The sequence below is a fragment of the Botrytis cinerea genome, chromosome 11 (assembly GCF_000143535.2).
Source record: "Botrytis cinerea B05.10 chromosome 11, complete sequence".
Taxonomy (NCBI): Eukaryota; Fungi; Ascomycota; class Leotiomycetes; order Helotiales; family Sclerotiniaceae; genus Botrytis; species Botrytis cinerea.
The window spans coordinates 71,913-84,186 of record NC_037320.1 but is presented as its reverse complement, the minus strand read 5'-3'; the positions used below and the strand labels follow the sequence as shown (position 1 = coordinate 84,186).

Below are 12,274 nucleotides of genomic sequence, written 5' to 3'. Positions count from 1 at the left end.
TACACTAATAAGTCTTAAGCTTTCGACGTCTAGCTTACCCATACATCAAAATACATAGTCAAATACTCCAAATCAAAGTGGCACATGGTATACAGTTCAAATCCAATCTTCCAATTATCAAGCAATTTGAGTATCAACCCTCAATAATGTCTTCCTCGCCGTCTACCTATCCTACTTCAAGCTACACCCCTCACCGAAACTCTCAATCCTACTCTGGTATAGATCCAGATGCACCACCACCACCGCCGCCTAAACCAAATTCCCGAGATGTGAGTCGTCAAGGTACACCTGCGGGAACTGGAAATCAATCATTTCCTAGACCTGGAGAATCATCAGTGCAATACGAAGGGAGACAAGAAACTGTTTCACGAGAACAACCACAACAAATACAAGATCCGGGAGATCAATGGCTTCCGAAAATATTGATGGATAAATCGTATGTCTTACCTTGCCATATGCAGTTGAACACTTTCTTCTGCAGGTCTTTCTTATCCTGCCTATCATGGTCCCCATAAATGTCTCTATTGATCTTATGTATCCTTCTTTTGGTGTACAACAGGACTATTAAGAGTTTGGCAAAGGAGGATAGCAACATCGTATCATTTAGTGAACACTATTAACATCATCCAGGAAACAAGACCTCGCATCCGCATTATCCAACCCTGCCCTTCTAGCCGCCCTCACTCATTCAACATCTACCGCACATCCATCCATTTCCACGTCACAAGAACCATTAAAATCTGCATTGGATGATAATATCGCGCTAGCAACCCATCTATTGGAGCTTGAGTCTCGACTTGATCATCTGCGCTCCTCGACACAAGCTCAATTATTATCTACACATGCACTGGAACGTCAATGGAAACAAAAACAATCCGAGATGGATAGAACGTTAGCCCCCTTCTCCCCGAGCTCATTATATCAGAGATTAGGACAAGGTGTTCAGGAACAAGAAATGATATGTAGGGCAATGGAAGAGAGCTTTCTAGAGGGTGATGGGGTTGCTACAGAAAGGGAAGCTAGTGATTGGGTTAGAAAGTATAGGGAGTCGAAGAAAGTTTATTATTCTAGAAGAGAAAGGAAAGACAGATGGGATGAAGGAAGAGTTGGGGGTTGGAGATGATGTGGGGGGTTGGAGATGTATCATTCACTTGGAACCTTGAGCGACGAGCATTTACTTGCTACTTGCGACGAAACGACTATCTGGATATACAACACGTCCTCCATAACGGTCAGGAATCTTTGGAGTACCATACTGCAGGCCACAGGTTGTCACTGGTAAAACAGTTCAAAAACATAGTACTGCGCCGTTGATAAAAGGCATAGAGACGTCGGGTGTGATATAAGAGGCTGAAAATGAAAGGACATTATATTTCCCGGCGAGAAACTACGTATGTCGAAACAGGGAGTACGAGACGATAAACAAATACCGGCATACAAGAACGTCGTGGTTTGGTAACGTTTATGTACATATCCTCGGTTGGCTTCCACGAATTCTCACAGGTGACGAATTATGAAACATGGTTTGTGCTACATCAGGAATGAAGGCGATAGAGAAGAAGTATAGTATATCAATACATTGTGCACAGGACAGGATAGAAATCGTGGAGACGTGGGGATTTAAAAATGGACGTGGAGAAATGGAGGGGAACTCACCCGGTCCTGGATGAAAGACATTAATCAATCCAATAACGCAATATCGGCAATCATCCACACTTCCCCGGCTCCTTAAAGAACCAAGATTTATTACCTTTAGTATTGTACGACTGATTGGAGAGTTTGATAAGAGCCAAGGAAATTCAAATCATGGTAAAGGTCCGAATAGATGTGGTCGATGCCCAATTAAAGACAAGAAATGCAACTACCGGGAGAGGGGAAAGATTGGTGAGATGGTATCTTGTGTTACATGTTTGGGCTAAAGATGGATGCGGCGAAACTTTATCTCTCTTGAAGGCAGTTCGTGGTATGATTTGTGGTATGAAAAGTAGCAAAGACGCAGTACGAGGGTAGATTATGCAGTGTAAACGTGTGAATCGGGCGGGTATTTCCGTTCACACTAGACATTTTGCCTGAATGCTTAGCGAGATGTCGGGTGTTTTCTTCAAGATTTGCCAAAGTGGTTATTGTGTTACGTTTTTGGGGGGAGGGGGTGTTCTAATGCAATTGGGGTTGGTTGGGGGAACACAACAGTAGATAGATTAGATTAGTTCTTGGAGAGATCCCGAGGTATTGTAACGTTAATTACAGCTGCTGTAAGCACGCGATGAATAGAGAGAGGTATTTGATGATTGGGGAAATTATGTTTTGGCGAGTTGACTTGACTCGGTAGGATAGTGTGCTGTGCTGCGCGCTGTGCTGTACTGACTGTGCTGTATGTATGGTAGGGCAGGGTAGGGTAGATAGGTGGATAGATGAATACGAGGATTGGAGCGGTCATTTAGGTACCGGACCGTATGAGATGATTTGCATTCATTGATCACGGTGTGTATGTGCGTGTTCTGATTGATTGATACGAGATGGAGGGCTATTTGCGTTGGTTATTTCATGGGCTTATGCATGTGCATGGGAGGTTTGTGATGGTTTGAGTTGTGTCTTCTTCTTTTGGGGGGAGGGTAGGAGGGAAGGGGGGTGAGGTGGAGTGGATGAGTTGGGGTGAGTTGACTTTGAGGGTGGTTGGATGTGTTGTATGTAGATAGAATCGATAGTACGGAATCAGGAAGGATGCTATATAATGTAAGCGTGTCGTCCAATGAGTTAGTTGTGTGTCATGAGGAGGTGGAATACTTTTCGGGATTCCGGGGTTCTCGCTTTTCTGCTTCGGGGAATGTGTGGTGGGAGTCTTGGGATTGGCTATGGGGTGGTGTTTGGTGTTTGGTGTTTGGTATTGATGTGTTTGTTGATAATATGGGTTAGGAAATGAATTGTATCGAGTAGAGTAGATTAGATGGTTGAAGAAGGGTGGAGTGATAAAGTGTGCTTGTATCGTGTGTTGGGATGGGGAAGTGAGGGAACGGAGAATAGAAAATAGAGAGGGGGGAGGAGGAGGAGGAGGAGGAAAGAGGAAAGAGGAAAGATTAAAGCTTTGTGTGCACTATCACTTAGGTATTCAACAATTAGAAGATGAAAAGAATGTGAGGTTTAAATGGATGATTGAATGAATGAATGAATGATGGTTTGTGATATTGTACATTTATAATTGTATATTGTGCGGTGCCATCCTGCTTGTTGATGATGAGAATCAGATAACTCGATAATTCTTCCATCCTATCTATCTTACCTTGTACCATCTTCTCTATCTGCTATCTGAGTCGGGATTGCTGAGTTGGCTTCCTTGAGTAGATTGTGTTCTTTTCCCTCTTGATTTGCTTTGCAAGATTGAGGTTTAGAGTATTCAGATTCAAGCACCTTTTTGGGAGTTTCCCTTTCATATTCTTGCTATTTTGGGGTACTCTGTTCATATTCACTCTTCGCTCACTTGAAGATCTTTCTGATTGTTGCCTCCGTGCAGACTGGAAACTATATAGTATGGATTTTTGTGCTGAATTTCATCTCATCTCATCTCATCTTATCTCATCTCCGTAGTTCGGTCTGTCAGATCACTTCTCCATCCATTCACTCCTCTGCGTTCTGAGATTGAGATAACTCGAGAGGGGATTGTTGATGGCTTGGATGATGGAATGCGGGAAGATGAATATAGATTGAGTATGGGTGTGAGGGAATAGGAGAGAGGGTATTGGACGTAGGATTGAAGAGCTAGCGGTGATGTTTGGGGTTGCGGACTGGGATGAAAACCGATGGATGGCTGGGATTGGGATTTATGGGGATAAATTATGTTTGATAAGAACTGGCGCCATGATGGAATGAAGTAGATTGGGGAAGGAGGAAGAGGTTCAGTGAGTGGTGAGTGGTGTTCTTCATATTCTTCTTAAAACCAAAATATGAGTTTGAGTGACGGATGGTAAAGTCGTAGAGCAAATAGAGATAGAGTATAGAAGGGTAAGAACAGAGAACTTAGATAGAAGACCAGAAACTAAAGATCAAATCTCAGTAGTGGGTGAAATTTCGAATTGATAGGCAGAAACAGACACGATATATTTGGTTTTTCCTCAGTTTCTATCCAGATATTTGGGACATTCATACGAAGAGAGAACCCAAATAACAGTTCAGAATTAAAACAGAGCTTCATGAGCTTAAGTGACGAGTGACTTTCATGTTTGTGTATATTTGTTGGATTGATTGTTATTTTTAGTGGTATAAGAAAACGAGAGGGGCTGGTGGGAGGGGGGGACCGGAGGAAAGTTAATGGGATGTATAGAGAAAATGACCAAAATAGACTTGATATACAACTTGAAAGAATTAGAATAAAGTAACGAATAGACAAAACAGTTGAAGAAAGAACCGGAAATGAAAGACCAAAAGGAGAGGGATGTTGAGGACATGAGAGATGAAATTCTTTTAAGGGGGGATGGTAATAAGCGAAAATAGACCATTGAAGGGATAAGAAATCCAATCAAATATTCCTCTCTCTCAATCCTCTGAATCCTGGGTTTGTCAAGAAATGAGAACCAGACTCTAGGACACAGCTATCATTTCTTTAACGATAATGCAATGATATTTGATATCTCATCTGTCATGCTCAGACTTACTCATTGGCTTCTCCTGATTCCCTTGCCTTGCTTGGATTACTTTCCTTTCTCACTTCACTAATGTAACAAATCTAACACTCATATCCTCCTACACAGAGTGAATCTGGACACTTTTTCAACCCAATGATTCAACCTTAAACTATTCCAAGCCAACTTCTTCGGATTTTGTTTTCAAATAACCAGAGAGATCGCACTATAACTATTCATCGATAAAATTGCCAAAAGAAAACAATACACCCTGTCTCATCCCCTTCACACACGTTCCATTTTCTACTTAGACCTCAAAATCATTTCTCCCTGAAACCTCAGACCAAAAAGAAAATTGAAGCCCGATCAAGGATTCGAACCTTGGATCTCATCATTTTTGTATTCGTCGATACGCTATGGTTCATTGGTTAGCTCCTTTATTCATACCTATCTTTGTTGGCAATGCTTGGTACTTGCAGTGATGCGCGTTAACCACTACGCTAAACGGGCTGATTGTTTTTAGGGGAAATGGTAGGGTTTGAGTATATATCTAGTGTTATGGGATTTTATAAAGGTGAATAGAGGAGTGAAGATTGGTTGTTGAAGAGAGGAAGAGAGGGGGGGGGAGTGTTACTAATGGGGTTCTTAGGATTATACCATTCGTCTTTAAGGCATCAGTCTACCAAAATACAAGCTGGCATTACTTGAACACCTCTTTCTTCGTACCCTCAGATGGATCATATCAATTCTCTTTTCAGAAGCTTGACAATGCGTGGAGGAAATAGTGAAGTGAAGTTGAAAGTGAATCCATATATATAAAAGAAAGAGACAGTAAATCGATACCAAATGTTGATCTCTGTCCCTTAAAAACATAATACTAACAACATTCGGCTAAATCATGAGTCAAAACTCCCAATTTCCACAACTAATAACACTCCAAGACAAACCTGAAACCTAAAGAACCAAAGGCATGAAAACTTCCGACAGTATATATACCCTCCACATTACCCAAAGACTCAACAACTCCATCTCATACCCAACAAGCAATATCTAATGCCCTCTCCCATAACACCTTTAAGTCTAGAGACTGGGCCTAAGCCTAACACTACCCTCAGCATCCCTTCGAGTAGAAGCAGTGCCGGGTGAATCCAAGGCATATTCTTCAATCATCTTCTCGGCTGCTGTTTCGCCTACTAAGTATGCTGTTGATTGTGTATGATTACTATTTTTCGCATTTGCATTAGCCCCAAACCATTCATTTATTCATTAAAACGCTCCCTTCTTTCAAACTTTGTTTCTACTCCATCCACGAGATGAGAGAGATGAGATAAGAGAGGAGGTAGCCAAATTCTCAATGCATCAATCTACCTCCCATGATAAACTCCTTTATCTTGAACGGTCTTCCCGGAAGGAGTCAAATAAAGAGGGGATATGAGAACTTGGAACAAATCACGAATAAAAGGAAAGAACAAGACTTACTTTGGCAAAAGCGGAAGTACACTCAAATCTACCACTCTCAACCCTTCCACACCCAATACCCTAAAATTCGTATCTACACATGCTGTACTCTCATCTTTGTTTTTACCCATACGGACTGTACTGCACATGTGCCAGCTGCTGAAGAGATTATTGCGGCAGTGTTCCTACAATCCTTTGTCAGTTTTGTTTGTTTGTAGGAGATGCGAGATGCAGGAAAAATATGTAAAAACATGAGAGTGGAAACTAACCCAAATACTTTCATCACTCGCCCCAGCACCACCCTCCGGGACTCCAATCATTTTTACAGTCTTCTCTTTAAAAACAGGCGTGTTTAAAAACTCCATTGTTTTTCTTACTGCCTCGATCAGAACTCGTCGATCATATGGATGATTAATTAGATTCGCGTCGATTTTTGGTGGTACAGAGGGGTCAGCAGAAGAAAGTGTGACGCTGCCTGTTGCTTGGGGGTTCATGACAAAAGAGAGACAGGTCAGGTAGGAATCTGTCGGCGAGAGAACATGGGTGCCTGTGAAAAGAGGAGGCACATGCTAGAGGTCGGATATTAGTTCAAGGCTTATGGGAAACGAAGCAAAAAAGCCTCGAAGGCAATGACCAGCGGAGCGGCAACAAAAACAAAATTAAAAATGAACTCATACCGTAGCAATTTCAAAAGTGGGAACATTCTTCTGTCTCATAAAAGCCTTTGTATCCTCCGGCAAATCAGTAAATTCTTTTGATTCCAAAACTTTCTCGTTTTTGAACCATCCCATCGGAACACCACAATATAATTCCGCCAACTTTCCACTCTTATCTTTAACCCAACCTTCCTTTGCAGTTTTCTTCATCTCTTCATTCATCTCGAATTCCATACGATCATTTGATCCTTCTTTCAGCAACAGAGTTGTGGTAGAAAAGCAATGATCTTGAAGATTCTTTCCTACTTGTGGAAGATCTTTGATGATTGGTATATTGTGTTTCTTAAGTTCGGAAGCAGGACCAATTCCAGAAAGGAGGAGAAGTTGAGGACTATTCAATGCACCGGCTGATAGAATGACATCTTTACGAGAATAGTATTCTCGACCATCAGTTGTTCTAATGCCTATTGTTTTATTCCCATCAAATAGGACTTTCGCGACGGGGGCGTTGAGAATAGTTTCGAATCTCGGACCCATTAATGGTAAATAAGACGAGGCGGTTGTTCTCAACCCGTCATGCATACAAGAAGAGCCCATACCCATTCCAATCGGATTCCCAGAATTGACATCAGTATTTAATGGCAATCCAGCTTGTTTGGCAGCTATATAGACATCCGTCAAACCCTTTTCCCAAACGGGAGCGTAAGAAAGGTGAAGAGGCCCCTTGGTTCCATGATCTTCTGGCTTTGGATTCACAAATTCGCGATATTGGTCTGGAACTTCATCGTGGTAATGTTCAATTTTTTTGAGCCGCTCTTTAACATGCGCCCATGACCATGCATCATCATCGACCTTTTCAGCCCAGGCGTTGAAATCTTCCGCTCCCCCGATCACCCAACAGGAAAAATTAATAGCGGTGCTACCACCAATTCCTTTTCCTCGGGAATAATCTATTTGTTGACCTCCTAGATGAGAACAGGGCTCTGTCTTGTACCCCCAGTTTAAGGAGGGTTGGGTGCCAAATAGTGTAAAGCGTTCAGCGGGAACGAGATATTCTTGGTCATTGTTGGGACCTCCTGCTTCGATGAGGAGGACAGATGGATGAGAAGGTGCTGATGAGAGGCGTGCTGCGAGGGATAGTCCGGCTGGGCCAGCTCCTACAATTATGAAATCGTAATTGTTGTGTGGTGTAGATGTCATTTTGAGGTATAATTTGTTGAATTATATATTTTTTCCAGGTAGAATACGACAAGGCCTATAAGTCAAATGAGAAGCAGGTACTCGAGATTGATATCAAGTCTAAAGGATAAAGAACCCAAAGATTTTGTTAATAATCAATGTTTCAAAATGTGCCACGCACTCGGTACCTAAATTAGAAATATCAGTCCAAAAAGCAACAAAAATGGAAGGAGCTTGTTGATCACTCACCGATTATGTCTGGGATTTTGTTTGGCTGATACTGTATCAACGAAGTCCAATTCTTACAATCTGTGTAGGAAGGGAACACTCTTATTCTCAATATTTAGCTGAAGCTCGACCATCAAACATTTGCAACATATACGGTATACCCCAGATGAACAATGGACATATAATAAAGTATATGGAGGATCTACCAGTATGCAAGGATATCTAAACATAAGTTCCCGTCCCAGGATGACGGAATTAACCCGTTTGTCCGCTTAGCTTCTCCTTTCCTCAATGATTGGATCTTGTATTGATAGTTGTGGATTAACATATGGTGGGGTAACTCCAGAGTAATACACTAAATAAAATAACTGTAACATCGGCGTCGTCTTAGTTGTATCGGGAAAGAGTTCGGTATATTTTTGGAATGGCAGACAGTCAAAGGGTCGCCTTTTTCGGGGAGCTAAGCTCAAGCAGATCCAATAAAATTCGGTTCATTAGCTAGCTGAAATGAGGGTTGATTGCGGGGTAAATGGGGGCTGAGAATTGGAAGTGGGGATCGTCAAGTCGAAGCCAACTCAAATCATGGTCCGGTAGTTTATGCGGGATATGATCATGTGTATTGGGTGCTAATTTCTGAACAATGGACGTCACAGATAGTTCTTGTCGTTTTGCTGTTTTCACACACACAGATATTGGAGATGATTGACAACTATAAGTCCTTTGTTCCTCCCATCAAAAGTCAACCTTCGAATCCGATGATGAGAATCTGGTGAAATCCTCACGACACATCAATCTGAGGCGCGCATTCTATGATGTCCGAATTTTGTAGCTGTGCCGGAAAGTGGGAATTCGTCAATTATCGCCGAACGTCTTTGTAGTATTATAGGTAGTACATACACGAAGCTTCTATTGTGGAGTTAGCATGTTACTGAACAGGGAGAAGTACGTTACGCCATGGTCGAAGTCTTTAGGGTTGCTCCATCTCGGCCATCAATGTACAAACTTTGCTTGGACATATTGACATACCTCGCCCATTATCTGAGGTCTGGGCAATAAAAGCCATGCATGCCCAGCATTGTTTTCATGTAAATTGTACTCTCTTATCATATGCCACCCGAGTCGAAGTAACGGATCTTTCATCCGTCAAGATATGGCAAAATTTGCTCTCTCCACAAGTTGTTTCGGAGAACAGAGGAATGTAGAACCCTAGCTTGGGCTCAAACTCACCTAGCATGAGAAGTTGAATATCGTATCAAAGAAGGACAAATAAGAAGTCCAACCTCGTCGACCTTATGCCAGAGTAGAAGCATAACTATGCAGAAGGTATGTTCTCAACGATGGCACTGAGATATCTATAGCCCGGATGCAAAGGAACAGGAAAGCGAAAGATTTCCTACAGGCAAAGCATCCTATCCAGATCACAGAGTGGCCATAGGGTCTTTAACAATTTTCAATCACAGCTTAGCCCAATTACTAAATCATCGACCAATAGTAAGTCGTTATTACCTCGTTAATAACTGACGAAAATATCTACATACAGGCAGAATCAAATACCCTGTTTTTAATTTTGGTTTCGTCCGCATAACATTCATCAATCGCCTACCGACTCCGCTTGACAACTCCTTATGTCCAGGAAACGAATGACAGCCTCGTTCATTACCGGCAACCACCTAAAGTGATGCCTAAATCTGAAGGATCTCATTTATGATTTCGTCAAACATGGGTATGAGGATTGAGGAGAGAATAGAGTTTGAAGATGTAGCGGTGAAGATGTTGTTCTAACGATAAGCCTGTGGTCTGCAGTCATCAATAAGCCCTGACAGCTGGGAATCATCTCCTGCTGTTGGAACAAATCTCATACCCCGAGAATCAATATGTCCTTCATTGAAGGAGATTGTAGCGAATTAGACTGGTGCCTTGAAGACGACCGGCAGTAATACTGAGAAAAACAAAACCTTGGTGTTGTATTGAGATCACTGCGATGATTATTCCTCCAACCCGGATTTGGCCCACATAAAACGAATTCTAGAGCCTCAGTCGGAGTTGAAATCAATTGCTGCACCCCATAAACTATAGATATCAAAATGGTCAAATGAAGCAATTCCGATTCAGCGGCGCAGTTCATAGGCCAGAGCATACTAATGCCTAGGAAGTGTGACGGGATAAGATGAGATTCAAGGCGCAGATATAACGCTTTGGTACAGAAACTTTTTCAAATCATGTAGTGAGATACAATTTAAGACCATTCTGTTGTTGAGTGCTCGAGGACTGAATGTAACAAGCTTGTGATAATTGTCCCTGGATCTCACTCAGATAGCCACGTGTGTGTCAGCGGGTTTGACATGAGATATGCAAGATATCGACATTTAGATCATACTAATGATCTTGACGACTCGGAATTGTTCCAGGCCAGTTGATGAAAATAAGAGGAAGATTAAACGCATTGTATCGATCGCTAGTAATCTAAAGACGGGCGAAAGGAATACAATTTGCAAGGGTGTTGGAAAACCAATGCTACAATTGTTTTCTGACGCAAGCACATGGCTTTCATCCATCGGAACTGAGATAGAGCTATTTCAAGTGAGGCGTGTACAAGAAGTGATTCGAGGTCCTCCCAAGAATGCTTGTTTGCATCTAGAGAGGCGTTGTGTTCATCACGGAACGGTGCGAACCATGAATTCATGGTAACATCGCCCTTAGATAATCTTCTACCCCGCTTCACCAACATCTATGATTGGAATACATCCTTGATGCCCCTTGAGGGTTCGAGAAACTTCCGCTTGTGTATATTGCACATAAGCTATACGAAGACAAAATATTGGAAATCAAGGCTTGTTCATGTAGTGATACAGCAGCAGGTGTGCATCGAGGAGAGTGTTTCCCGCAAGATGGACGATACTTACAGAAATAGAAATGGCTTTTGGGCTTTTCGAGGAAGTTTCATTCAGCCGTTGTGCTTTCTTGATAAGATGCTATCAGGAATTGGACATGGGGACTAGAATCTCTAACGGCCATGCAGCAACATGTGTAGGATCAGATGCGTACACGGTCTCTTTGATGTATTGCTGTGAGGGGCTGTAGCTGGTCGAGGGACGAGGATTAGCAATCTGAATCGAGGAATTCCTACCAACCAGTACATGATATGAATACTCTCCACCTTTTATTGGCTGACCTAGAGAGTTGACAGTGTGGTGCCATCTGGTTGTCTCGGTTGAGTCTGGCGCGATTGGTACGATATAAGAATATTTCCTTTGGTGGTAAATGCAATGTATGGCTACAACACGACTACAGCATGGCTATTCTTCATTCAGAGGTTCCGACCGAATGGCTGACCCAGTTTGAGACCCAAAAAACCGAACGAAAATCGAATAGCATTATGCATCTCGACGGTAATATACATGATTTTATGTATGCTACCCACCCCAAATGCGGACTATTATTAGAATCCTTCACAAACTTGATGTCTAGTCTCGGCCAGCAACCAACGAAAGGCAACAGAAGTAATCACTTACCACGCGACTGCGATCAATTTGCAAATTTTCCCTGTAGATTCCACCAGCTTTCGATTCCTGGGCCCATAAGGAGGCCTGGTGCGACGAAATGAATCAACATTTATATTGGCTCCGCGAGCTTGACACCTCCCTAGGTACTCTTGGCTGGATTTGGAGATTTAAGACGAGAACTCCAAAGTGGTTCTTGCGAATCTTTCCGTGTTATTCTTATTGGCTGCCGGTGGAGTATCGACGATCAGTAATATTCAAATTCAATAACTGATAGATATCATTTTTCCGTACGTTCCCAAGAGGCCGGAGGGAAAGAAAAGGTCGAGCATCTGGAATATATATCAAAACGCAAAGTTCTCAGAAGGGAAGGTACCAGGAGACAAACCACCACCAACAAAGTAAAGGTATTGTAAATCAACTATCTATCCAATCCTAACTCTTCCTTTCTCTTCTTCTCTATTTCTCCGTTTTCTCTTTCTGCCCCTTCTGCAACTTTCACCAGTCCTGAAATCAGATCCTCCCTCCCCACCTTGTCCAACCCCTCTTTCTGAAGTTGTTCAATTTACCTTTTGCTGCGCCTCATTCAAATACTACTGTCATGAAATGAACGCTTGCGATCAATAGTATCTCCACCTTT

At 42.3% G+C, this 12,274-nt stretch overlaps 2 protein-coding genes across 2 annotated transcripts; one reads left to right on the top strand and one right to left on the bottom strand.

Moving 5' to 3' along the window:
* Positions 1-24: 24 nt before the first annotated feature.
* Positions 25-2,259, top strand: BCIN_11g00220 (hypothetical protein). Its single transcript, XM_001552388.2, has 2 exons — positions 25-436; positions 631-2,259. Exons 1-2 carry the CDS (start codon positions 147-149, stop codon positions 1,121-1,123), a joined length of 783 nt encoding a protein of 260 aa, XP_001552438.1. The 5' UTR covers positions 25-146; the 3' UTR covers positions 1,124-2,259.
* A 3,253-nt stretch (positions 2,260-5,512) lies between these two features.
* BCIN_11g00210 (hypothetical protein) lies at positions 5,513-8,216 on the bottom strand. The gene is made up of 5 exons (XM_024695763.1): positions 8,156-8,216; positions 6,749-8,094; positions 6,341-6,640; positions 6,093-6,256; positions 5,513-5,835 (listed from the first exon to the last, which is right to left on the bottom strand). The coding sequence occupies exons 2-5, from the start codon at positions 7,925-7,927 to the stop codon at positions 5,694-5,696; spliced, it is 1,785 nt and encodes a 594-aa protein (XP_024551557.1). The 5' UTR covers positions 7,928-8,094; positions 8,156-8,216; the 3' UTR covers positions 5,513-5,693.
* Positions 8,217-12,274: the final 4,058 nt, after the last annotated feature.

Excerpts from the sequence above, each read along its gene's own strand:
- BCIN_11g00210 (XM_024695763.1), bottom strand. The coding sequence starts at position 7,927 with ATGACATCTACACCACACAACAATTACGATTTCATAATTGTAGGAGCT. Across the intron at positions 6,641-6,748 it reads CCACTTTTGAAATTGCTACG|CATGTGCCTCCTCTTTTCAC; the intron begins GTATGAGTTCAT and ends TCCGACCTCTAG. Across the intron at positions 5,836-6,092 it reads GTACTTCCGCTTTTGCCAAA|TAATCATACACAATCAACAG; the intron begins GTAAGTCTTGTT and ends TGCGAAAAATAG.
- BCIN_11g00220 (XM_001552388.2), top strand. The coding sequence starts at position 147 with ATGTCTTCCTCGCCGTCTACCTATCCTACTTCAAGCTACACCCCTCAC. Across the intron at positions 437-630 it reads AAAATATTGATGGATAAATC|GAAACAAGACCTCGCATCCG; the intron begins GTATGTCTTACC and ends AACATCATCCAG.